Source organism: Penicillium samsonianum (assembly GCF_028829775.1).
Source record: "Penicillium samsonianum strain IBT 33392 chromosome Unknown utg000002l_segment0_segment0, whole genome shotgun sequence".
Classification (NCBI taxonomy): Eukaryota; Fungi; Ascomycota; class Eurotiomycetes; order Eurotiales; family Aspergillaceae; genus Penicillium; species Penicillium samsonianum.
In genome coordinates, this window is record NW_026643260.1 from 2,192,866 (window position 1) to 2,215,987 (window position 23,122).

General features: G+C 50.1%; 12 protein-coding genes across 12 annotated transcripts; 4 read left to right on the top strand and 8 right to left on the bottom strand.

Moving 5' to 3' along the window:
- Positions 1-70: 70 nt before the first annotated feature.
- On the top strand, positions 71-815 carry N7471_002679 (FKBP-type peptidyl-prolyl cis-trans isomerase; the record flags this gene model as incomplete). Its single annotated transcript, XM_057275399.1, has 6 exons — positions 71-204; positions 270-340; positions 456-516; positions 576-596; positions 687-725; positions 776-815. The coding sequence occupies 6 exons, from the start codon at positions 71-73 to the stop codon at positions 813-815; spliced, it is 366 nt and encodes a 121-aa protein (XP_057140037.1).
- A 295-nt stretch (positions 816-1,110) lies between these two features.
- N7471_002680 (sugar phosphate isomerase/epimerase family protein) lies at positions 1,111-2,196 on the bottom strand (the record flags this gene model as incomplete). Its single annotated transcript, XM_057275400.1, has 1 exon — positions 1,111-2,196. One exon carries the CDS (start codon positions 2,194-2,196, stop codon positions 1,111-1,113), a length of 1,086 nt encoding a protein of 361 aa, XP_057140038.1.
- A 670-nt stretch (positions 2,197-2,866) lies between these two features.
- N7471_002681 (Gfo/Idh/MocA family protein) lies at positions 2,867-3,979 on the top strand (the record flags this gene model as incomplete). Its single annotated transcript, XM_057275401.1, has 1 exon — positions 2,867-3,979. One exon carries the CDS (start codon positions 2,867-2,869, stop codon positions 3,977-3,979), a length of 1,113 nt encoding a protein of 370 aa, XP_057140039.1.
- A 313-nt stretch (positions 3,980-4,292) lies between these two features.
- On the bottom strand, positions 4,293-6,146 carry N7471_002682 (sugar porter family MFS transporter; the record flags this gene model as incomplete). Its single annotated transcript, XM_057275402.1, has 4 exons — positions 4,293-4,676; positions 4,776-5,084; positions 5,143-5,547; positions 5,610-6,146. 4 exons carry the CDS (start codon positions 6,144-6,146, stop codon positions 4,293-4,295), a joined length of 1,635 nt encoding a protein of 544 aa, XP_057140040.1.
- Positions 6,147-7,816: 1,670 nt separating this feature from the next.
- Positions 7,817-8,720, bottom strand: N7471_002683 (uncharacterized protein; the record flags this gene model as incomplete). Its single annotated transcript, XM_057275403.1, has 2 exons — positions 7,817-8,269; positions 8,325-8,720. 2 exons carry the CDS (start codon positions 8,718-8,720, stop codon positions 7,817-7,819), a joined length of 849 nt encoding a protein of 282 aa, XP_057140041.1.
- A 601-nt stretch (positions 8,721-9,321) lies between these two features.
- On the top strand, positions 9,322-10,377 carry N7471_002684 (shikimate dehydrogenase family protein; the record flags this gene model as incomplete). The annotated part of the gene is made up of 1 exon (XM_057275404.1): positions 9,322-10,377. One exon carries the CDS (start codon positions 9,322-9,324, stop codon positions 10,375-10,377), a length of 1,056 nt encoding a protein of 351 aa, XP_057140042.1.
- Positions 10,378-10,580: 203 nt separating this feature from the next.
- On the bottom strand, positions 10,581-11,916 carry N7471_002685 (inositol monophosphatase family protein; the record flags this gene model as incomplete). Its single annotated transcript, XM_057275405.1, has 6 exons — positions 10,581-10,689; positions 10,744-10,875; positions 10,957-11,392; positions 11,479-11,567; positions 11,618-11,669; positions 11,730-11,916. The coding sequence occupies 6 exons, from the start codon at positions 11,914-11,916 to the stop codon at positions 10,581-10,583; spliced, it is 1,005 nt and encodes a 334-aa protein (XP_057140043.1).
- A 1,040-nt stretch (positions 11,917-12,956) lies between these two features.
- On the bottom strand, positions 12,957-14,141 carry N7471_002686 (uncharacterized protein; the record flags this gene model as incomplete). Its single annotated transcript, XM_057275406.1, has 1 exon — positions 12,957-14,141. The coding sequence occupies one exon, from the start codon at positions 14,139-14,141 to the stop codon at positions 12,957-12,959; it is 1,185 nt and encodes a 394-aa protein (XP_057140044.1).
- A 360-nt stretch (positions 14,142-14,501) lies between these two features.
- Positions 14,502-14,753, bottom strand: N7471_002687 (uncharacterized protein; the record flags this gene model as incomplete). Its single annotated transcript, XM_057275407.1, has 1 exon — positions 14,502-14,753. One exon carries the CDS (start codon positions 14,751-14,753, stop codon positions 14,502-14,504), a length of 252 nt encoding a protein of 83 aa, XP_057140045.1.
- An 828-nt stretch (positions 14,754-15,581) lies between these two features.
- On the bottom strand, positions 15,582-18,364 carry N7471_002688 (putative quinate pathway repressor protein QutR; the record flags this gene model as incomplete). Its single annotated transcript, XM_057275408.1, has 2 exons — positions 15,582-15,836; positions 15,905-18,364. The coding sequence occupies 2 exons, from the start codon at positions 18,362-18,364 to the stop codon at positions 15,582-15,584; spliced, it is 2,715 nt and encodes a 904-aa protein (XP_057140046.1).
- Positions 18,365-19,055: 691 nt separating this feature from the next.
- On the top strand, positions 19,056-21,885 carry N7471_002689 (putative C6 transcription factor QutA; the record flags this gene model as incomplete). The annotated part of the gene is made up of 2 exons (XM_057275409.1): positions 19,056-21,634; positions 21,690-21,885. 2 exons carry the CDS (start codon positions 19,056-19,058, stop codon positions 21,883-21,885), a joined length of 2,775 nt encoding a protein of 924 aa, XP_057140047.1.
- A 690-nt stretch (positions 21,886-22,575) lies between these two features.
- On the bottom strand, positions 22,576-23,043 carry N7471_002690 (type II 3-dehydroquinate dehydratase; the record flags this gene model as incomplete). The annotated part of the gene is made up of 1 exon (XM_057275410.1): positions 22,576-23,043. One exon carries the CDS (start codon positions 23,041-23,043, stop codon positions 22,576-22,578), a length of 468 nt encoding a protein of 155 aa, XP_057140048.1.
- Between the last annotated feature and the right edge of the window lie 79 nt (positions 23,044-23,122).

Here is a 23,122-nt window from a genome sequence, read left to right on the forward strand (position 1 = left end):
CGAACCTCACTTCATCTTTCATCTCTCTTACTTTTTTTGCCTTAACCTTTCTACAAAGCCATAATTCAAGATGGGTGTTGAGAGAAAGATTATAACTCGCGGTACCGGCTCTGAATCGCCTGCTTCGGGCGACAAGGTCGCTATCCACTACACGGGATGGCTCTACGATGCTAAGAAGTCCAACAAGGGCTTTCAGGGCAAGCAGTAAGCTGACACCCATACCCTAGAGCCATTTAGATATCTTAAATACTAATTATCTGTGCCAATAGATTCGATAGCTCCAGAACCCCTGGCCGTGGCCCTTTGAATGTTCAGATTGGTGTTGGACAGGTCATCAAGGGTATCTATCATATCCTCTTTATTTCTTTTTTATCTCAATGGAATCATTCATATTTGCAATGATCGAATCCCTTGTTACATTCGAAACTGGATGCTAATACTATCTGTCTGATTAGGTTGGGATGAGGGTGTCCTGCAGATGACCCTGGGAGAGAAGGCAACCCTGATTATTTCCCCGTGAGTAAAGTCCATGTTGAACAAGAGGAGATTGAACCACTACTAACATTATTTCTCAGGGACTACGGCTACGGTGACAAGTAAGTGATCGCACTACACCCACAGGCAATTACTATATACGCCGTGACATCCATCAGCTAAAGGTCTTCTAACATTCTTATTCTACACAGGGCGGCTGGCAAGATTCCTGCAAACTCTACTCTGATCTTGTAAGTTCCTGCAAGTATGTAATAATATCGGGGAACTAACTATTTTGCAGTGAGGTCGAGCTCCTTAAGATCAACAACAAGAGCGCCTAAATAAACAATTGAATTGAGCAATTCTCAGCTACATTCACTACCATATTGCACGCTTTGCCACTTCCTCATAGTACAAGCTAATCCTTATTTGGATTGCAGTTCATTGTAGAATGTTGGTAAAGCATATATCAGGTAATAGAGCCCAGTCCACCCTGGTGAACGCCCACCCTGGCAATCCAGTATACCCGCGGTATGTCAAACAATAAAAATCGTGAAAAGTCGTTAAGAGATGTATGTACAGATGCCATGTGCTATACAGAGCCAAAAAAAAAACAGGAGAGTGAAGACCGACCACCTAGAGGCGGTGTTGAACAGGTGATTCGGGCGCTGGGATTGGCACCGAGATGTTCTCAGCAGGCTCATCCCAGTGCAAGATACGAGCCATTTTGTTATATGAGTCCATGCCACGACGAGCGTGGTCGGCAGGAACAAATGGATCGGTCTCGCCAAGAGTTCGGCTAAAGAGTTCAAGAGAAACCCAGCCGCGGAAGCCGAGATCTTCGAAGAAGACGCGAGCGACATCCACAATGGGCAGATAACCACCACGGGACTCCTCGAGGGGAAATAGACGGGCATTGCGGGACCAGTTCATGCGGACAGGCTGTCCAGCAACATGGAAAGGATGCTTTTCATCCAACGGGGCAGAAAGACGCTCACCGTCAACAAGCTGGACGTAGAAAATTTTGGCTGGATCGATGTTGGCAGTGCGCAGACGCTGCAACGAGGCAGCCAAGTCCGCAGCCGCATTAGGTGTGCGGCCCGAAGGTGCAGCAGGGTCGGCATATACACGACCGGCGATATTGAAAGAGTCCAGACACAGACCAAAGTTGCGACGGTTGACATCACGGACCACCTCCCACGAGGCCTCCCAGGTATCAATATGATCGCCCCAACAGAGAGCCTCGTAGACAAACCGGAAGCCAGCACCGGCGCCTAAATCAGCCAGGCGCTGAAGATCACGAACAATGACAGTGCGGTCGCCAGTGGTGCGAGCAGCACCGGTCTTCGGGTCTGCACCTAGGAAGTTCGACGGAACCTGGATCATATCTGTGCCCAGCGCCCGCGCTAGGGTGAACCACTTAGGGAGCTTCTCATTGATGAGCCGGTCTGACTCCGCGCGGTCGATGAGACCCTCGTACATGGAAAATGGCTGTAGGCAGATAATGGTCAGGCCCAGGCGCTTGCACATCCGCCGTGTTGACCGTGCGGCTTCGTGGTGATCACCGCCAAATACCCGCTGGGCGTAGCAGTCTAGGTCGTCGAAGAAGAGTTCAATGCCCTCGAAGCCGTGGTCTGCGGCTTGCATCAGCTTGCCGGGCAGGTCGTGTACCCACGGTCGACCTAGGGACATTGAAGCGATGCCGGGGCGGTTGAAAGCCATTTTGGAATTATGTGAATGGGTGGTTCTTTTCTATGCCGATATTATGAAGAGGTGATTTTGTGCCAAGCTTTGTTTTTTTAAGGAAGTTTCAAGAAAGTTTCCAAGCGAGAGATATTAAGGGAGGATGTCTTCAAGGTGGACAACCAACGATATTAGAGGTTTTCTACCTAGGTAGTGTATCAAAAGATTGCGATAAAACGTTATCCCCTACAGTGCCTTCTGTGATTGAACGTTTTCCCTAGTCTGCTGTGATTCGTGTCTTGATGACGAGGCCGAACCTGATAGATAGGCGGGTTACATGGCCGGGTAAACACTGCCCCTTTTTCGTTTTCCCGCCAGTTCCACTTCCTCACCACGACCACTCCACTGTTCCACCCACATCGCGGGATTTTGCTTCCTCATTAAAAATGCTTTTCCCGTTCTTAGAAACAAAATAACCGTAGGTACCCGGCAAGATCTTTGCCGTATGAGTCCGAACGTGACCGGAGAACCGGCGCCGAATCGTCAACGCTACACAGAGTCCGGGGCAATGACACACTTTCCGCAACTAAAAGACACGCAAAAGCCACCAGATTGAATTTCCGCTTAAGCTCGAAAAGTTACAACATCACGTATTGAATTTATTCAATTCTTTCGAGAACCGAAATTTGCTTTTGACCTCATCATCACCATGTCCGTCAAAGTTGCCATTATCGGCGCTGGCCTCATTGGCCCTCGTCACGCACAATCCGTACTCTCAAACCCTTCAACAGAGCTAACTGCTCTCGTTGACCCAATGCCGACTGGCGAAGCAACCGCATCCAGCCTCAAAACCAACTACTACCCCTCTGTGGCCTCACTACTTGCATCCCCCCACCGGCCCGACGCAGCAATTGTCTGCACACCAAACCACACGCACGTCCCAGTGGCAAAGGAGCTCCTTGCAGGCGGGGTCCACGTCCTCCTCGAAAAGCCCGTGAGTGATACACTGGAAAGCGGCCGTTCCCTACTGGAGTTCGCCCAAGCTCCAGAGCGCGCCCACCTCAAGCTCCTAGTCGGCCACCACCGCCGCTTCAACCCCTACGTGCGAGCCACGAAGGCCGTCCTAGATGCTGGATCTCTCGGCCGCCCCATCGCCGTCAACGGTCTGTGGACCTTGTTTAAGCCGGATGCATACTTCGCCCCACCAACAGACTGGCGCGCATCGAACGAACGCGGCGGCGGCGTTATCCCCATTAACCTCGTCCATGACATCGACCTCATGCACCACTTCTTCGGGCCAATCGTGCGCGTGACAGCAGAGCGCACCTTGCCGCAGCGTCCAAGCCCGCCACACAATGCCGACGAAGGCGCCGCCCTGACGCTGCGCTTTGCATCCGGTGTTGTGGGCACGTTCCTAGTCTGTGATGCGACGCCGTCACCGCATAACTTCGAGACTGGCACGGGCGAGAACCCGCTCATCCCGCGGTCGACGACTGGTGGTGACTCGGACTTCTATCGCATCTTTGGCTCGGATGCTTCGCTCAGTGTGCCGGATCTGACCCGCTGGAGTTATGATGCTAGCCCTGAGAAGAGCTGGAATTCACCCTTGACTGTTGAGCGGATTCCGCTTCCCGATGATAAGGCGCCTTTTGATCTGCAGCTCGCGCATTTTGTTGATGTTATCAATGGGGACGCTATTCCTAGCTGTACTGGCGAGGAAGGTTTGCGTGCTTTGATTGTTTGTGAGGCTGTTCAGAGGGCTATGCGGTCGGGTCAGCCTGCGGATATTGATATTAACTTGTTGGCGAAGTCGAATAACTAGCTACATACTGATATGATTTTACTGGACATAGTGATCTGTGAGGCGCATGCGTTTATTTGATCTTCTTACGATATATCGAAAATGACGGATGAAAAGACACAAAGGGGTATATTCATTGGACCATTTGCTTCTTTACACTCGTTCAGCGAAGTGTATATAAACCAGGCAGGCCTAGTACACAAAAGTCACAAGATGTGCACTCCAAAACCATTCCAACAACGAGCTGAAGCTTCGTCCGACAACAACATCACAACATGTTACACAACAACGCCGCAAAGGACATAAACACGAAAAGGATTCACCACCGCATGGTTCAAGCATACTTTGGCTCAGCCGCACTGTCCTCGACTTGCTCAGCGCGCACCTTGCCCATGTTAATGCCGGCAGCCTCGACGTCGTTGCGGAACCTCGCCTCATCCTCACGCAGCTGGGCGACCATCTGCCCATGGGCACGCCACACTGGTTTGATGTCGAATAGCTGGTCCATGCTCTCAAGAGGAACACCCTTGGTTTCGGGGACGAGGAAGTACACAAAGACAATGGACAGCATCATCAATGATGCGAAGAAGAAGTATACACCGTATCCCATGGCTGTGAACATCTGCGGAGTGAAGCGAGAGATGAGGAAGTTCCAGAACCAGTTGGAGGCGGCGGCGCAGGCCTGTGCCAAGGAACGCATGTTGGGATCGAACATTTCCTGCAGACGCTATTAGCACTGTTTCAAGGTTGGTGGGTTGACTGGGCATTGGAACAATGTTCTAATGCCTGGAGAGTTCAAATGTCTGGGGATGCTTACCGAGTTGAGGACCCATGGGGTTCCGTTCCAGGTTGGGGTATAGAAGACCGTCCACAGGTAGAAAAAGAACATGGCTGCGATACCACCGCCGCTCAGGCTGTCACTCTTGTTCTTTTCGGGTTGGGCAACCTTGATGTACGCGCCGACAATCCATAAACAGACGGAACCACCTGCTGCACCAATCAACAACAGGTTACGGCGACCGACGTGATCAATCAGCCAAAGCAGCCAAACGAAAGTCACCACAGTCTTCACTACACCGAAGATTCCAGTGGTGAACAGACTAGTATTGGTACCCCTGACACCAATCTAGAAGCATTGTTAGCATCAGTCATCAGTGCTCACATGGCAACAAGATGGAACTTACCGATTTGAAGACAGTCGGGCTGTAATAGTTGATGGCATTGATGCCAGATCCATTCTGCCAGAAGAACAGCGCGCTTCCAAGGAACAGACGCCACATGACCTTCTTGTTGGTGCCGGCCGCCTTGAAGGGTTTCCAGAAACCAACGCCAATGCTACGGCGCTGTTCTTCCAGGGCCTGATCAATGGCACCAATCTCCTCAATCATATAGATGTCATCCTCGGGCAACTGGCGGATCCAGCAGAGGTTCTTAATAGCTTCCTCGCGGCGACCGCGTCCGAAGAGCCAACGAGGCGATTCCCGGATGAAGAGGCCACCAATGAGCAAGAGACCAGCAGGAATCAACTGAACAGCAAAGGGAATGAGCCATTGCTTGTGGCTAGGTTCCATGGTCGCGTCAACACCGAACTATTATATTGTGTGTTAGCATCCACAAGACAAGTCGGACAGGAACGAAAAGGAAAACTCACGTTGATCCAGAATCCTACAAGACCACCAATCTGCCAGCCCAGCTCATACACACCGACCAATCTACCACGAATAGCCGGAGGAGACAGTTCAGAGATGTAGATTGGGGTGATGTTAGAGCCTGCTCCGACACCAATACCAGCGAGAACTCGACCACCGTAAAGGAGGCCAAGTCCTCGGTCGCCATTAGCACCAAGCATGATACCAGCACCGAGAGTGAAAACCAAGCCAGCGGCCAACAGGCCAATCCTACGACCCCAGAAGTGACCGATTGGATAGGCGAAGAAAGCACCGAAGAAGGCACCAGCCTGGTAGCAGGAGACGATGTTGGCGCTAATCAGGTTCTTGGTAGTGTCGCCCATTTCGTTGAAGTGGAACTCGCTCTTGAAGGAGTCAAGAGAGAGTGTAGTGCCGATGAAAGCACTGTCGTAGCCAATCATGCAGGATGTGCATGAGGCCACCGCTGCCAAAAGATAGATTCTCCAGTTGTAGACCACGCTAGGCGTCGGCCGGTCCTCGACTAGCTTCAGGATAGACATGGTGGCGGTTTAATATAGAAGAATAGAACAATTGCAAGAGCCTCTGTGACCAGATGACCTTGATCCCCAATGCTAGATGCAGAGAGGCAGTAAGATGTACGTCCTAGGAAGGACGATCACCACGTATTGAAGGTATATATGAGATGTAGGTGCAGGTGCAAGGGATAAAAGGGAAGAGGAAACCAAAAGAAAGTCCACACCACGTTTTCTAGAACAGACTAGCGAGGGTGGACAGGATCTAAATAGGATTGAGCCCCGGACTGTCGATTTGCCCTTGGAAAAAGAGAGGAGAGAATCCGGGGTTTGGAAAAGGGGAAGAAATCGTGGGGATGCGGAGTCGGAGAAAGGTATAGCACAGGTAGTCAAAATCTCGAAGGCCAAGGCGCGGCAAAACGAATACTCTAAGTTCTTCTGTGCGCGTGAGGACAATTGCCTTTGTCGCCTCTTGGCACCTCCGTTGTGGCTTGCCCCCAAGAAGGATGAAATTGACTCAGAGTGATATGCAAAACTCTGCTGGGCTACCAAGTCTACAACCCGAGTTTATTCGCTTAAGGCGTTGGATTGTGGGGATCCGATGCCGCTTGAAGAAGTGGAGACTTCCCCAGCGGCTTTCCAGTAACCCGCGACAGCGTACATGTCAGCTTGATCTTTCTGGGGTACCCCGGAGGCAATCCAGTGCACGATCCAGCCTTTAGTGTGAGATAGCGAATGGCAATAGGTCTGATTGGATAAATTGAAATGGATCCATGAACCGGGGAAGGACAAAACGGCCAATGATCGATTGCTGGACATGGGTGGCGGGGAAAAGCCTTTCCCCGGGAGCTTATGGAGATGCGCGGCCACTACGAAGTATGGGTTGGCGATTGCCCGCTGGAGCATTAATCTATTCTCCGGTTATCATTCATGGCACCCGTGGTCTTTTTATTGGCTCTTGTAGAGTTTCCTGCGTGCCATGGCAAGTTCCCCGTGGGGTATGGGTGGTTGTAGTGGGAAATCATTCAGCCCGACAGATGTTCTACAGTGGCCCAGAGTCAACAACGAAGCATCGAATTCGCGGCCAAGCCAATGATCATCTTATAAAATATGTTGAGTAAACCAGAAAATGTATGATGCAGACACAATCATTTCACAATCAAGGTAGGCAATGATATTGGTTGAGGATGGGTGGAAGAGCAAAATATTTCCCCGCCCGGTGGCTCATTGCTTTTGTAGATCTCACTACGCCTACATCATTTACACTGGATTTCCTCTACTACTTCTTAGCTTTCCCCTTTTCGATTTAATGCTCACCACTTGTCGCTTTTGGCTCACTAAGTAAAGCTGAGCACGCGCCTGACCACTTATGACCCGCTCGCTGAGCGCCGCTCATCGCGGCTCAGCTTACATACCTCAGTGAGGTGTACTGCGCTAGCCATTTGGTCATCTAACTTGTTTATCTCTCGGTTTTATCTTTAGGCCACAATTGATTTTTCTTACTGCCTTGATGCTCATTGGACGTGGCCAGTACTCAACTCCATTCACAAATCTCTTCCTGCTTCCTCGGTGAATCCCAGAGAATGGGGCTGTCTAAGAAAGACCTTCAGACTCATCCACGTCTTGCTTTCACGAAACATTTGTTCGCCTGGTTTTCTTCAATATCACCGTAGCCCGAAATACACATCAATTATCACTCAAGAAGTAAGAGCATCTTGCTCATAGAGGTCTTTCCAAATTGGACTGTCATGCGGTCTAGCCGTACGGTGAACCTCCCTAGCCGTATTCCAGCCAAAAAACCCAGCCATTTCCCAATCAACGAGCCCCACGATCTTGTCATCATCAACTATACAATTGGACTCGGTAAAGTCGTTGTGCATGAAGCTCATGTCTGGGTCGGTTTTGGTGTTCGGGAAGAGAATATCACCTTCTAGGGGTTGTATACGGCCATTGATGAGAATGTTGGGATCAGGCACGACGTGGGGGCGGATTTGGCTTCTATTTGTGGGCTTGATGGACTGCAGCTGTCGAAGTATATCTCGTGCTTGCTGTTGGAAGGACTCCTTTTGGCTTTGCGACAGGTACGGCCATGCAACGGTCAATGAAACACCTGGAAGCCTTTCCTGGACAGATACCTGGCGACCGTTGATCTGATAGGGTGTAAGTGATATAGAAAAGGCTAAGCAACGAGACGAGCATAGTTACCTTGCCGTTAAAGTAAATATCGGGCACTTTGACGTGTTCTAGGACCTTCTTCGCGATAGCAATAGCTTGTACTTCATTAGCATCGGAATACGAGTAGCCAATCTCCGCATACTCTGCGCTCTCTTGCGTATAGAGATGATTCGATTTGACGATGATGCTGCCAACGGCGAACACGTCACGACCGCCCGCGGCATCACCCGGATAGATCCTCACGGATTCGTTGCAAAGACTAAGTACTGAAGCCCAGTATTGTAATGAGGCTGTGGACTGGGAGTTGACATGCTGTACATCAATGCAGAAGTCGTCCGGTTTGGGAGAATACCGACCGTAAAGCGGCAAGTTCGCATATAGGTCAGAGGGAGGAATATGGTCTGGGTCTGTTATATATGGATTCATAGTCGAAGAATAGCAAGTAATGAGTCGATGACTATGGGGAAAACTTAAGGAAGGTATTAATATGTTGGTTGTTTCGTGAAAATTTTGAAACTGGCCTAAAGCAATAATGTCGGGCGACGCCTTAATGGCCTGGCGGTCAACATGCAGACAGCCGCGAATTGACGGTGTACGATGTAGTCCAAGCGCGGCGCCGAGGGTTATGGGCTCAATTTAGCTGGACGTTGTAAACGATGAAAGTTCAATCCCCTTGCTTCATTCTGCTACATCAGCATAGGACGGTCAAGCAATTATGAGTTTATTCTTTTTCCATCATGTTTTTTATACAAATAAGAGAGATCGGAGAACAGAGATAAATGTATAAAAGTGAAGTATGCTTAATAGATGCCTCGGTTTAGTCTTTCCCCGGGCTGAAACATAAAAGCGGCGGCAGCTACCATGAAAAAAGGAAAGCCCCACCCGGCAGAGGAAATACCCATGGTACATCGCACGTATAGTGAGGCTAAGTATTTTCCGTCTGAATTTCCAATTTCATCATATAACATTGTAGGCCTTCCCTCTCTGAGATCTGCATATCCAAACAGATAAATATACACAATTCATCATGTCCGTCACAGAAATCAACCAAACGCCACCAGAAGAGCCCATCGCCATCCCCTCCAACCGCGATGGCGTCGCCTATCTGTACGGCCACCCTCTTCTCAACTCTCTCTCCCCACCTCTGCACCAGACGGTCTACAATGCTCTCGGTCTCAATTGGACGCAAATCCCCCTATCCAGCGTGACTGGCTCATCAGAGACATACCCTCCCCCATACACACGGTCGCCACCGATTGAGAAATATCTTGCATCGATCAAGTCCAATCCCAAGTTCGTCGGGTCATCCGTGACGATGCCTCACAAGGTCGCAATCATGCCATACCTCGACGATCTCACCGAGCACGCCCGCCAAGCCGGTGCCTGCAACACCATCTTCCTACGCGACGACCCAATAACCGGCCAGCGCCAGTACGTCGGCACCAACACCGACTGCGACGGCATCCGGGAAGCCCTCACACAGAATGCACCTGACCCATCACGCTTCCGCGGCCGGCCCGCGCTCATCATCGGCGGCGGCGGCACCGCCCGCACTGCCATCTACGTTATGCGCCGCTGGCTCGGCTCCAGTCGCATCTACGTCGTCAACCGCGACGACGCCGAGGTCGCCGCCATCCTTGAGGAAGACCGTCGCCGCAACCCTGACCCCAATGCTCAGGCTCCTCTTATCCCAATCACCGACCCTGCTGAGGCTGCCCGTCTCGAGTCCCCCGCGGCTATCGTCTCCGGTATCCCCAACTACCCCCCGAAATCTCCTGAGGAGCTGCGATCTCGCGCTATCATCCAGGCTTTCTTGGGTACTGCTGCCGATGCGGAGAAGCAGCAGGGTGTCATTCTGGAGATGTGCTACCACCCCACGCCCTGGACTGAGATCGCTCACCTTGCTTCCACCGGTGGATGGAAGGTCATCCTCGGCTCTGAGGCTCTGATCTGGCAGGGTCTGGAGCAGGCCCGTCTTTGGACTGGAAAGGATGTTATCGGTACACCTGGTCTTGTTCAAGAGGTTAAGGATCTTGTTGCCAAGACCATTGCGGAACGGGGATCTGCGAAGTCTAGCCTGTGATTTCTTATTTATGATCATGTTTCGATTTTGTTTTAATCATTGTATAAAGCGCAAAATAGCTGCTAATTGCATTGTCTATATATAAGTGGATGGCGTCTTCGATATTGGAATACATCTCACTCTAGATCTACCATAAGGTCAATATGTAAATCTCATCAGACATCTATACAAAATAAAATAAGATCAAAACGCCATGAAGCTATTCAAGCTCCGGGCCGTGAGTATTCCAGGTTACGGACTCGGCGCCAGACTTCGCGTACAGTCCGCTCTTGTGTTTCACGGCCTGTCTCAGTGGCGGATGGACCAGCGGGTCTGAAATGTCATTTATTAGCAGGGTCCAGCACAAGGGAAACAACCCAGACTCACCTGATAGCCAAATACAATCTGCTGCCGAGTCGGACATCCTCGATTGGCGCTGTATCCACATCCTCTGGGGGGTTAGCAGTAGTCATAAGTCCACCAGCCTCCAAAAGAATAGCGGCACCAGCAGCAATATCCCTATAATAGTCAGCACCAGCATAGCTAACCCCGTCTCTCCAAGGGATATAAAAAGACAGAAAAGAAAAGGGAAAAACTTACCACTCCCAACAACCTCCCTCCCACCAGATATCAAATGACCCCATGGCAACATACGCGAGATCGAGGGTCGCACTACCCAAACTGCGCACACCATGCACCATACCACCTCTCCCATTCCGACTACCCACCTCGGCGGCCATATTAACAAAACTCTCAATCTTGCGATGCATATTTCCATCAGGAATATCGCGACGGTCTTTACCCCACTCGCAAGAAAAGATACACTGGGAAGGGGCATTGGCGGGCATAGGCGGGGTTGGGTTGTGGATGAGCGGAAGGCGGCGAGTCTCGTTGAGCCAGGCCCCGCGCCCGCTGCAGGAGGACCAGAGCTGATCTGTGAATGGGGCATAAATTACACCAATTACTGGCTTGTGTTGCACGATGAAGCCAAGTGAGACGCAGAACATGGGGAAAATATGCGTGTAGTTTACGGTTCCTGGGGTGGGGTTATTAGTTGGGTTTCTCGCGATGCCATTTTAGAACCATAAGCAGTCGGTCATGGTGCTGGAGGTCCGGATTTACCATCTAATGGGTCGATGCACCATGTTGGTTGCTCGTCAATGAGGTAGTCGCGCGACTGGCCTTTGGCATAAGCCTCCTCGCCGAGGAATCTAGGGGTCTGTTAGTTTTGTTGCCAGTAGATTGGGGTAAAAATACTAACTTATGAGACGGGTATCTGGCCTCGAGCGCGCTTCGGATAAATACTTCAACGTCTGCCAAGTAAAACTGTTAGCGACAATGTCTGATATGCCTTATCAGCTGCGCCGCCTTACCTTCGTCGGTCTGCGTCACAATGTCTACTGCATTTTCCTTTTCCTCAAAGGTGTTAGAGGAGCCGTTTGCGCCAGAGATACGCTGGTCGACACGCTCCATGAGAATCTTGCCTGCCTTGCGGCCCAGGTCTACTGCGAAAGCGTATATCTCATCCAGATCATCTTGGGAGAGAGGTCCGACGGCCATGGTGGAAAGGGGCAACGGGATGTATAGATACAAGAGATGTATCAAAATATGTTAATATAATGAAATATCCCAAGGTTGAAGGGGAAGGCCTAGCTTCTTGAGTCATCCGGTGAAAATTGAAGGTCCAAAACAACCGCCACTAGCCGACGTCGGGAGTTGCTTATCGAGATGTTTCCCCACTTTATGGTTGGAGAATTTATAGGTTCAAAGACATCACTTGGTATACCTTTAATAGAAAACTCATAGCTCTATGGATTTATTGTTGCCCAGCTTGACTCGCTACTAATGAATATGTTCTATATGGTACATGCAATCCAAACAATCAGCATGATATTCCGATCCAGGGCTCTGAGCACTACCCGTATATTTCTCAAGGATATTGTCCAAACAGGCGCATATTAATGCAACCCTCTTGTGAATATACAGAGTAGTTCTTTTAACGTAGTTGAAGTTCAAACACCCTTTCAAAATATATACTCGGCTTTTTATACTCGGCTTTTTATACTCGGCTTCATATATGCCCTTGTTGGGAATCCATCAAGACTTATATACACATATTTGTTGATGTTTTTGCCTCCTGGCCTCTCATTGATTTTGCAAACTGTATGATATAGCTAACAGCTGGATCAGCTGTTCGCATATTTTGATAGCTATATCGTACCTATTTCTAGTAGACTACTACAGATGCATGAAGTGATATCGCCCCCCACGCGTCGAAGCATGTCTGGACTAAGTTGAACACGAGAGATGTTGCTTGGCTATACGAAGATTTATAAGAACAGACTATGCATACCTAGTAGTAATTCAGGTATTGGTTTGGTACAAAGCTATGGTATGGTAAGGATGATGTATTCTGCTATCTGGTCAAAGCTAGGCTCTGTCCTGCCTTCTTTCCGCTACCACTTCCTCCAAGCCAGATATCACATCGACGTAGACATAGCAAGAGCAAGCAGAAAAACAATCCCAACCAAACCAAGTCGCAGAACAAGAGAAAGCAGAAAAAAAAAATAACAATGAAAATCTTTAAGGTAGCTCATAGTCTACTCAGCTTTGCCTTTGCATGGCAAAGGGGGACGGTTCTCTCCAACGACAGGGACTGGAACTTCCATCAGGCGCGGGGACATTAAGGAAGGGCCAAGAGTGACCCCAATAAAGTCTAAATGGGACACCATTGTCCACAGTGACCACGCTTCCCATGACATCCGCATAACGAGGAAAATTGATTGATCGGTTTCATAAGCATCTGAGATCTCAACTTTCATGTTTGTAGGTAGATCCTGTATCGCAGTTTTGAAGCTTTCCAGTACTGCGTTATGGCCCGGTACTTGGCTGTGACCATGTAGGGTCAGTTTGACAAGTACGTGTTTTTCGTTGACATGGGGTGAAAGGCGAGGGATCCGAGAAGGAGTACCGTGGTCCTTGAACACGAGCGTGATTGGCTGGATACCGCTAAGGATTACCATGACGGCATTTGGAGCAGTGCGTGGTTTCTGTCTTTGGATCTCCTGGAACAAGGCGGCTATTGTCACGCTTGACTGGTGTTTAAATTGCTGGACTGCGCGGGAAAATCGCATAGTGAATGAAACTTTCTGACCACGAGGATTTGTTACCTCATCAGGACCACAGGCTGCCATAACTTGGAACGTTCTTGAGGTCTGCGCTCGTGTTGCCGCGCCAGAGTAGCAACAATCAAGAACTCCCAGGACATCGACACGTCTCAGAGCATCTGCATTCTCATTGGAGGCAATCTGTGTGCGAATATTGGACCATGAAACACGCTTCTGGAAAGAGGCAAAAGACAGATTATTATCTTCGATAATTCCATGCCCGGCGTAGTAGAACACGAACAAGGAATGCAGTTTCGAATGACAGCAGTCAAGAAGCATTTTGCGAATCTTGTCTCCAAGAGTCCAACCTGGTATAGGATCTGTTGTTTCGAGGACGTGTTTCGTCCACTGGATGTCGAAAGTTTCCATGACTTTGCTCATGGTGATGAGATCTTCTTCTGCGCCCGTATTGTCATCTTCCCAGCGAACAAGAATTGCCACTTTCTGGGCATACACATTTCCGCGAGCTGCTGCGACCTTTTTCAATTCTGCCTTCAAGACCGGGAGCTGGTGAACTAGAGGCACCCTCTTTGGAAATGAAGGTGGAGTGGATGGAAAAGAAACTGGGGCAGAGCGATGCGACGTGGCAGGCGACACTGGGTCGGACGGCTCAGACATTGTACTAAACAATGTTAGTCTCTAGAGTATGGATTGTTTCACGGTTAGTACTCACGATGGGAAATGGGGTTGGGATGTCGACAGTTTCGCAGACGATGGCGGGTAAAAAAGGGAGAGGATGAGTATGGTCGAGTACACTGTACTCGACACTGTACTCGACGAGTACGGAGAAGTACACGATGAGTACACCACGAGTAGAGACGAGAACAGACGAGTAGAAACGAGTACGGATGAGTTTCAAACACGGAGCACAAGCAGACGTCCGAGGAGTAGAGACTTGAATAGTGTGTAGCAGAGAAGAGGAAGTGAATGTGTGGCAGAGAAGGAAAGAGCTCAAGTGGGTAACTGCCCGCAGCAGGTTTACATCGTCGGCCTTGAACCATGGATTACTGTGACAGCTTTGTCGAGACCGTGGACGACGTCCGATTCGTTGGTAATGCCGGTCGCCAGCAAGGCTGTTCGCAAAGATTCCACCATATCATCTGGAAGGAAGCCACACTCATAGATCTTTTCTCCATCGAACTTGCGGGCCCGGAGCACCACATCAGTTTGAAATCCAGTGTTAGTGCCATCGGAAAATGCACTTTTGATCTCATCCCATTCCGTAGTCATGGCGTTGTAGAATAAATCTTCGCCAACTGATCCACTGTGGTAGTGCAGTGTCACTATATGAAGGTTCAGACCAAGCTCTTATAACCGTGTTCTCCCGGAGTCTCACTTATATTTTACCAGACTATTCCTACATACTATACCTTAAATACCTAGGCGGACGTGGCTGACTTCCAAGAGAATATCTGGCAATTTTACCATACTGAGGCTCTTGGATGGTCTAGATTTGATGTGAAGCAGGTGAGAATGAAGAAAATGGAATCTGTGAGTGTCACAATGCCATGGCTGTCTGGTTATTACTCAATGGCCAATATCGGCACATTCATCCCCCTTACTATAGCAACGTGCGTGGGCTGATCCTATTTTTTTTATTATAGATAATATTTGGATTAAGGATCTCTCTCCGGGATGACAAATATAATGGGAATCATAAATTTCGTGCGTCGTGACATCTCAAATACATGGCATCTGCGGCATACAGTGGTGTTTTCCGCTGATTTAATACATGAAAAGCCAGTCAATACGCGTATGTTAGACATCTGGCGCGGGTGTGCCGCCAACTTGCCTTTGGCTCAGTATTAGGCTGAACCTGAACAGTGAAGGGTCCCTCTCCTCTCAGTCGACATCGATTGGACCATAAGCATGCCGAGGAAGTTCATATCGTCTCGTATTGTCTGCGCTCATCCGTCCGCCCTTTCCTCGATAGGTAGATACAGATGCGGCAAGAACATCTTGACAGCTTCATTGCAATATGAATTCGCCATGGCACGGAGTGGGCAATATCACCACTTGTTGTAGTTGATCATCATTTATGAGAGTATCTGGCGATATTCAAGTCGGTTGTCCGTCCATTTGCTGTAACCTGTCTTGTATCGCTTCGTGGTCATTATTTCCTTCGTCGTCTTTGTACTCTTGGAGTACAATGCTGCGCATAACGCGCCGGGGAGCGCGGCGGCCGGTGAACAGTTCAAACTGAGCGAAACCTTGCTCTGGCAGAACATCAAGACCATCCAGGGCTACCCAACCACGATGGGATAAAGCTCGTGTTTGTTTCATAAGAGGGGTATTGAGGGGCTTGTATGCCAGCTAAAGACATTGGTTAGGGATAAAAGGTCATATTTTGAGGTTGGTACAAGAGATAAATGTAAACTTACATCAACAACAACGCCCCCTGTCGGGCTCTCTAGCCATTGTGTTGGCATGCGGAAGTTGGGTGCTAGCTCGCCACCAATGCTATGAGCCGGAATTCCGGATACAACAATTGTGGGCTGTTTGAAGTCCTCGGGCCAGGGGTCGGATAATGAAGCAATGATGCGAACTGTGGGACGGCCAGACCCGCTGGCCTCTTTTGAGTGGAGATCCTGTCGATTGTAGTGGTGTGCCAGTCTCTCCGCATTGGCGAGTGTACGATTGTAGACAAATATATTTTGCACACCAAGGTGGATCATGGAGTAAATTGCAGCGCGGGCCATTCCACCAGATCCGATGACAAGGCCTGTCGACGATGAGCGTACCGCATTTGCCGGAGACAGACCGCGGCGAATGCAATTGCAGATTCCGATCCAATCGGTGTTATCGCCGTGAAGGCCCTTGATAGGGCCGGCACGGCTCTTTTGGAGAAAGACTGAAGATTCTTGAAGGCGGGTGTCGTCCAGGTCATCGAGGTTGCGGATTGGAATGAGGGTATTGATAGCGCCGATGGCTCGCGCATGCGCAGACATTGAGTGGAGCAGAGGAATACACTCTGTTTTGTACGGAAGACTGACGCTTGATCCACCGAAGTATTGATTTTCCACAAGGTCATTTAACCCACGTAGGGTAGGTGATTGGTGAATGGAGTAATTATGCGGCAAACCGCAGACTTTGAAAGCAGTGTTGTGCATCGCGGGCGACATACTATATGTCGTGTTGGCGCCAAATACAAAGAATTGCATCGGGTCCAAGGCAAATGAGCTATAAAGCGCCTTCTGCGCTTCGCGGGCTGTGATACATGACCGTAGATGAGTTGGAAGTTCCGTTACTAAGGACGGATGTGTGACTGGGGAGAGGATAGGGTTGAAGCAGCGAGACATGCGGCCAAGAGGGCCGGTGTTATAGGCGATCAGAGAAATGCCCGCAACAGGCAGGCTTTGGATGCGATGGCGAAATCTTTGCACCGCGAGGTTGTCTTCAGGTGTCTCGGCTGGTTGGCACAGTCGGACTATATCGCATCCTAGGCTTTTGGCCCGCTCATAAACTTTCATATACTCATCGCCATCCCAGCCCCCTGGCAGAGGATGAAAGGCTTCGAAGTGGCCAATGATCCTGGTTCGCCCACTTGCAGAGATGATCTGGGAAATAATGTTGTCCTCACGTGTGAGGTCTACTGTGAGGAAACCGGTGGAGAGCCGCAAGCCATGTCGGACGAGGTTTAAGTAGGTTTCATCGGTACATCTCACAGGAACTTGACTCGGAGACAGAGATCCTGTGGAGGGGGTATAGCTTTCCACATGATATATCAACGGCACAATGATGTTGCGACGGATGATTGCTACCGCCTGACTGATACTGTCTGCAAGACCTGAGCTGAGGCCTGGCTGCCCAGAAGAGTCTGTTACGTCGACTGCCAGTTCGAAGGCATCGGCAGTGAATTCTAGCTCCTCAATATCCATACCCGTCTCACAGACCTTAGAAAATGGTACTGACACTGCAGATGTGTACATGCGAGATTCCACAGGCAACAGCGACAGCGGGAAAGATGCATGCTGGCTGTTAAGTTCTGCAATGTCACCGGTGATAAAGGCAATAAAGCGGAGAAAGTCCCGCTGAACTCGTTTCAACGTTAGAAACGGAATGGGGGTATGCGATCTAGGTTCTGTTCGATGCGCCGGTGATGAATTGTCGCTATCGTTGTACAGATCATCGCTTCTGGCCTCAGATAGATTGAAAAACTCGAGATTCGAGCACCCTCGATATATCGGGCCTGACAATTCTAGGAAATGTCGGACCTTTTGCGTATCCCACGCTTTGAGATACGACTGGATGCTCTCTGGATCTCGAATAACGTGGATAACCGGATGTGACTGCGCAAATTCCCTAAGAAGCCTTTGGCCGTTGCGTTCCATCGACCCGGCCCCACACGCAATCACACATCCCTCTTGGTTGTCTGCCAACATCGACTCAAAGACCCGCGCCTCTTGTTGCCGGTAGACGGATCCATCATTTTCCTTCTTAAACACAGCACGGGAACATCCCACACTCTGTTGAAAGTAGCGGTCGGCATCGATCAATCGTCGTCCGGATGTCGCCGCAAGGATGACCGCCAGACTTGACTTTCCCGTGCCACGGATTCCGATCAATACGATGGATGCCTTCGGGCTGAAGGTGCGTGGGGTTTGAAGATGGCCATGTTCAAACAGTACCGGGGATCCGCGGTTCGAGTGTAATTCTCTCAGCGACGGTGGACGCGAATCTCCGGATGCATCTCTGTGTTCACTCGATCGACGAGAAGGAGGTCGGGATGAAAGGTGTACACTGGGAGTGGGCATGATCCCTGAGCTGTACTTTCGAGGCCCATCGTCTAGAGTCTCGACCTCGTGGATCTTTCGTTTCGGGGGACGTACTAACATGGACATGGCGGGTCCGCGTGCGGGAATGAGATCAGGAGCAGGGTAGTCGAGGACCCATTACCACAGATGGCAAGGTGGGATGGAGGGCCGTAGGGTATTGAGATATGTGTGTATAGAGGATCCGGAGATGTGGAGGGAACCAATATGGTAAGCGGGTTTTCCCAAGTTTTGCGGGGGAAAATAATATTCGTGGAAAGAGCGCGGGTCTGGGCGATACGCTACTATTACATAAGGCGGACGAGCACTCACCCGGGGACTTTCGGTTTTCCTCTTCCCCGCGGGGGATTTGCGCTCAGATACGAATGTGCCAAACAGCTGGGGAAAATATCGAAATTTCTGTGGCTTAGTCTGAATTGTGCCGCTAGCTTACACAAAAATCAGCTGCAAATCCATTCCTATAGCTCAATCTGTACGCGATTACCTTTTGCGAGACAGTGACTGGCTCACCGCTAGCCGGGTATCCAACCTTCCCCGGAAGAACCCTGTTCAAGCACCTTGCCTTGTGCTGCACCTACCCTCAACATCGCGCTTCGGTCCCAATATCTCTCCCCGACGCCCTAATATACCTCCAGTGGGGCTCATTTTCATGGCGTAGTCGCCGGCTCGTCCGTGCAGTCGCCTATCGGCAAAAGATTCACCACATTTCTTGCGGGAACATGCGCCCGAATCCCCGAAGTGGATCACAAATTCAGTCACCATGAGCGCTGAACAACGGCAATCCACCGGCGCTAGCAGCAAATCCAAACGACGATGGACCGACCCAGACGATGATGGGAAGGCGATGGGGGAACCGAAGCGTCAGCGAGTCTCACGGGCTTGCGATAGTTGCCGGTCGAAAAAGGACAAATGCGACGGAAAACAGCCAGTGTGCTCGACTTGCGCATCGCTCTGCCGACCCTGTACCTATAAAACCAACCCGAAAAAGCGAGGCCTGCCCACGGGTTACATTCGCTCGCTGGAGTTGCTTTGGGGGCTGGCGTTCCAAAGGATCCAAGGCAGTGAAGATGTCATGCGAGCTTTGATGCGATCAATCAATCTTCCGAGTCACTTGGCCACGATGGGCAAGGAAACGGATGGGTCCGATGCATTGCTAGCTTCCTTCAAAAACAGCACAGTGCTCAGAGACATTGAACGCATTCTGATAGTACTGGAACAGCCGGAGGAGGAAAGGGAGCGAAACCTCCAGGAATATGGCGAGGGAGACACACCTCTAGATGTCGAAGGAATTCTTTCTTCCGCTGAAGCACAGGATTGGCAGATCCCAGAAGGCATGGAACCTCGCGGGACGCCATTACCAGGAGTATCGCCGACTCGAACCGCAGTAGCCATCGCTCCTATGAAAGTTGCCGGACCGCGCCCGACTACAGACTGCGGTGTTCAGACAATTACACCAGATGACCGACCCTCGCCGTCTTTCACCTTCCCAACGAATTCTGATTATCCCCGATCGCTCTCCATGAAAGCCCCTCTTCAACTCCCCTACAACGCATGGCCCCTTTTTGATGTATATTTCTCCTACACGCAGTGTTGGTTCCCAATACTCGAAAAGCATGACATACTTCGCACCGCTTTTCAATACACTGAAGGCGATGTATACGCATCGGGTTTAACTCCCGGGTCTGGGGAGCATGCGGCCTTGTGGGCAGTTCTCACTCTCGCCTCGCTCCAGGATGCTTCTATCTCAGCCTCCAGCCAAGTGGAAGAGCAGCCTAGTGGTCAGATGAGCCCATCACAAATGTATGCTACTGCCCGGCAATTGATTCCGCCTGAGAGTGGCCCGCATGAAATGGGACACGTGCAAGCACTGTTGATCCTAGGTCTGGTCAAATTTGGACAGCAAGAATGGACTGGCTCCTGGATGCTTGTTGGTCAGGCTGTTCGGATTGCGCATATACTAGGTCTCGACCAACCTTCATATTCATCATCATCGAGAACTCCGGATCGAGAACAACAGCTTGGTCGAGCAAAACATGTGTTTTTGGGTTGCTTTGTTCTTGAGACCCTCATTGCGGAATCAATTTCACAGTGTCCCTCACTGCGAAAGGCAGACTTAGCCAGGATAGGCTCTATCAATGAAGATGGTCTTGAGGAATGGCATCCTTGGGAAGATCAAACTGGGTTACGGCCCGCCCAATCCTCACGGGCGTCTATGCAGCGCGGTCCTCTTCACGCGTTGAGCACTTTCAACCGCCTCGTCAGCCTCGTATCAATTTTGAATGATCTATGCTGTTGCAAGCACGACCCAACAATCTCTCGATCACAGCTGGAGCAACTGGAGTTGCAATTACACCGCTGGGTAACAGAATTGCCAAAGACCTACCGTGTCGATCTACAAAGTCGCCCTGTGAGACTAGCTTCTCCACATATCTTTGGGCTAGAGATGACATACGAAAGCGTTGTGATTGCTCTCAGCTCTCAAATTGCCATTCGTGAATATGATCAGAACATGCCTGAGCCCCCTCACAAAATTCGTGCTACAGAAAGCTCGAAAAGGCTTGTGCAATTGCTTCAAGCCTACATGGAGACATACAGCTTTTCAGCTACCGCACCAACCTTTGGTCTTATGCTTCGATTTGGCCTTCCACGATCCATTTCTCAGGACCTCCCCTCCGTCCTTGATATGGGGTTACGAAACAACATCCACAATTTTTCCGCCCAGCTTTCTATGTTGTGGACTATGCCAGATCAACCAACCGCTGGTCGAAATGTATCACAAAGATCTCAACACCTAGGTACTTCTCCTGCGGTCTCACAGCACATCGATGCCTCCACTGGCGGAGACATGGAAATCCCGTTATCGCTCTCAATGGCCACACCTTCACATATTCCTCATGCAACACATGCGACACATGCGCCCCAAAATAATACCCATGCCGCGGCTGTCCCTGAAAACCCATTCCTCCCCACGCCTTGGCTCAGAACCACACAACACATCGAAGATGTATCTCTTCTCCGCACGCCGTCATCTCTAACCTCCGTCGGGGGCGCCTCTGAAATTCCTCCACAACAGGGCCACTTGGATGATACTCTTAACAATGGGCTTCCTCATCCTACATCAGCGCCTAGCAAATCCCATCATAGTACGGGAATGCTCGCCGAGCTTTCGCCATCATACCATCAAACCGCACAATACCATCCAACACCATATCACGACCCATCGGTAAATATGGGCACCTTTGTTCACATGGATGGCTATGCGCGTCCACAGAGGCAGCGGATTGCTCCTGATCTCGATGCATTATTTGATGAGCTGGCGTCATTAGATGGTGCGGAAAAGTAAGCATTTATCTCTTGTTTTCTTTGCATTATGACTGACTTTGACCCTCTACAGAGCCGACAATCAACCAGAGTTCATGCAGAATTTAGGTTTTGTCTCTGATGCGGGAATTCCCGAGCTCTACTCGTTCTCCGGTCAGATCGAGCCTTTCTTGCTGGCACAGACCCAGCAGCTACCCAATAATGGCACTCCCTCTGGTATGCGACGAGAGTCGCAGCCTCTTAACATGTCGGGAACACCCAAGCGATGATTTCCTGTAAGATCACTCCATTCCGATGGTCTTAATGGCGTGGAAACACCCTCTCGCCGCTGGCCGGCCTCATTGGCCTCTCGCCCCGCTATCCATCTAGGCCCTGAGGAGCACGAGCTGTGCATTTAGTTCCTGGCTCCCATATTGTATCGCACATTCGAAGCCTCAAGGAGGGTCCCAATTTCTTGTGTACCAAAATCCACAAATCTATTCCAGGCCAAGCACCTGGTAATACAAGATACCTTCTATGACATGTATGAAATCACTAGTCTACAAATTCATTTTTCAAGAGGATAAGCCTCTACAGAGTAGGACTCCACCCACATAAATATTTTCCATAAAGAGTATATACAATCACCTCTCCTTCCTCCACCCAGACATTAGTAGTGCACTGGCCTTTCCCACGCCGGCTACACTCCAAATTCAAGGCCAGTTCAGTCATATGCTCGAGCAGAGCCCGACGCTCGGAGACCCGGACACTCGTAGCATCATCCTTCAGGGCCAGTAATCAAATTTAAAGCAAAATTACGGTCGTACGACTGACAAATATCCTAGTCGTCATTATTAGAAGCCTACCAGCTTCGGAATAAGCAGCAAAAGTGGAAACTGTTGAATTTCGGAAAATATGTCATTATTTTTCCTGCAGTTGCAATATGAAACATCCCCATCACAAAATAATTACCAACCCAATCATAGCGTAGCTTTAGGCCCCTTCTCCTTTTCCTCGAAATTAAGACAAACATGCTCAACAGCAACCTTGTATCCGTAAACCCCAAGACCAACAATAATGCCCGCAGCCTTATCACTGAAGTACGAGTGGTGTCTCCAGGGCTCGCGCGCATGGACATTGCTCACATGGAGCTCGATAAAGGGAATAGCAACACCGAGCAAGGCATCGCGGATCGCAACGGAGGTATGCGTGTACGCGCCCGGGTTGATGATGATACCGTCGACCTTGCCACGTGCAGCCTGGATGCGGTCCACGATCGCGCCTTCGTGGTTTGACTGGAAGGATTCGAGAACGGCACCATGGCTGGCGGCGACCTCGTGGCTGTTCAATTCTACATCGGAGAGTGTTGTGTTTCCGTAGATGTGTGGCTCGCGTGTGCCCAGGAGGTTCAGATTCGGGCCGTTGATTAGGAGGATGGATTTGCCCATTTTGGTATGTTTGATATCGGTGGAGTTGGGGGTTTCGACGGTGTTTTGGGGAGTGTGGAACTGAAGGATTGGATATTGG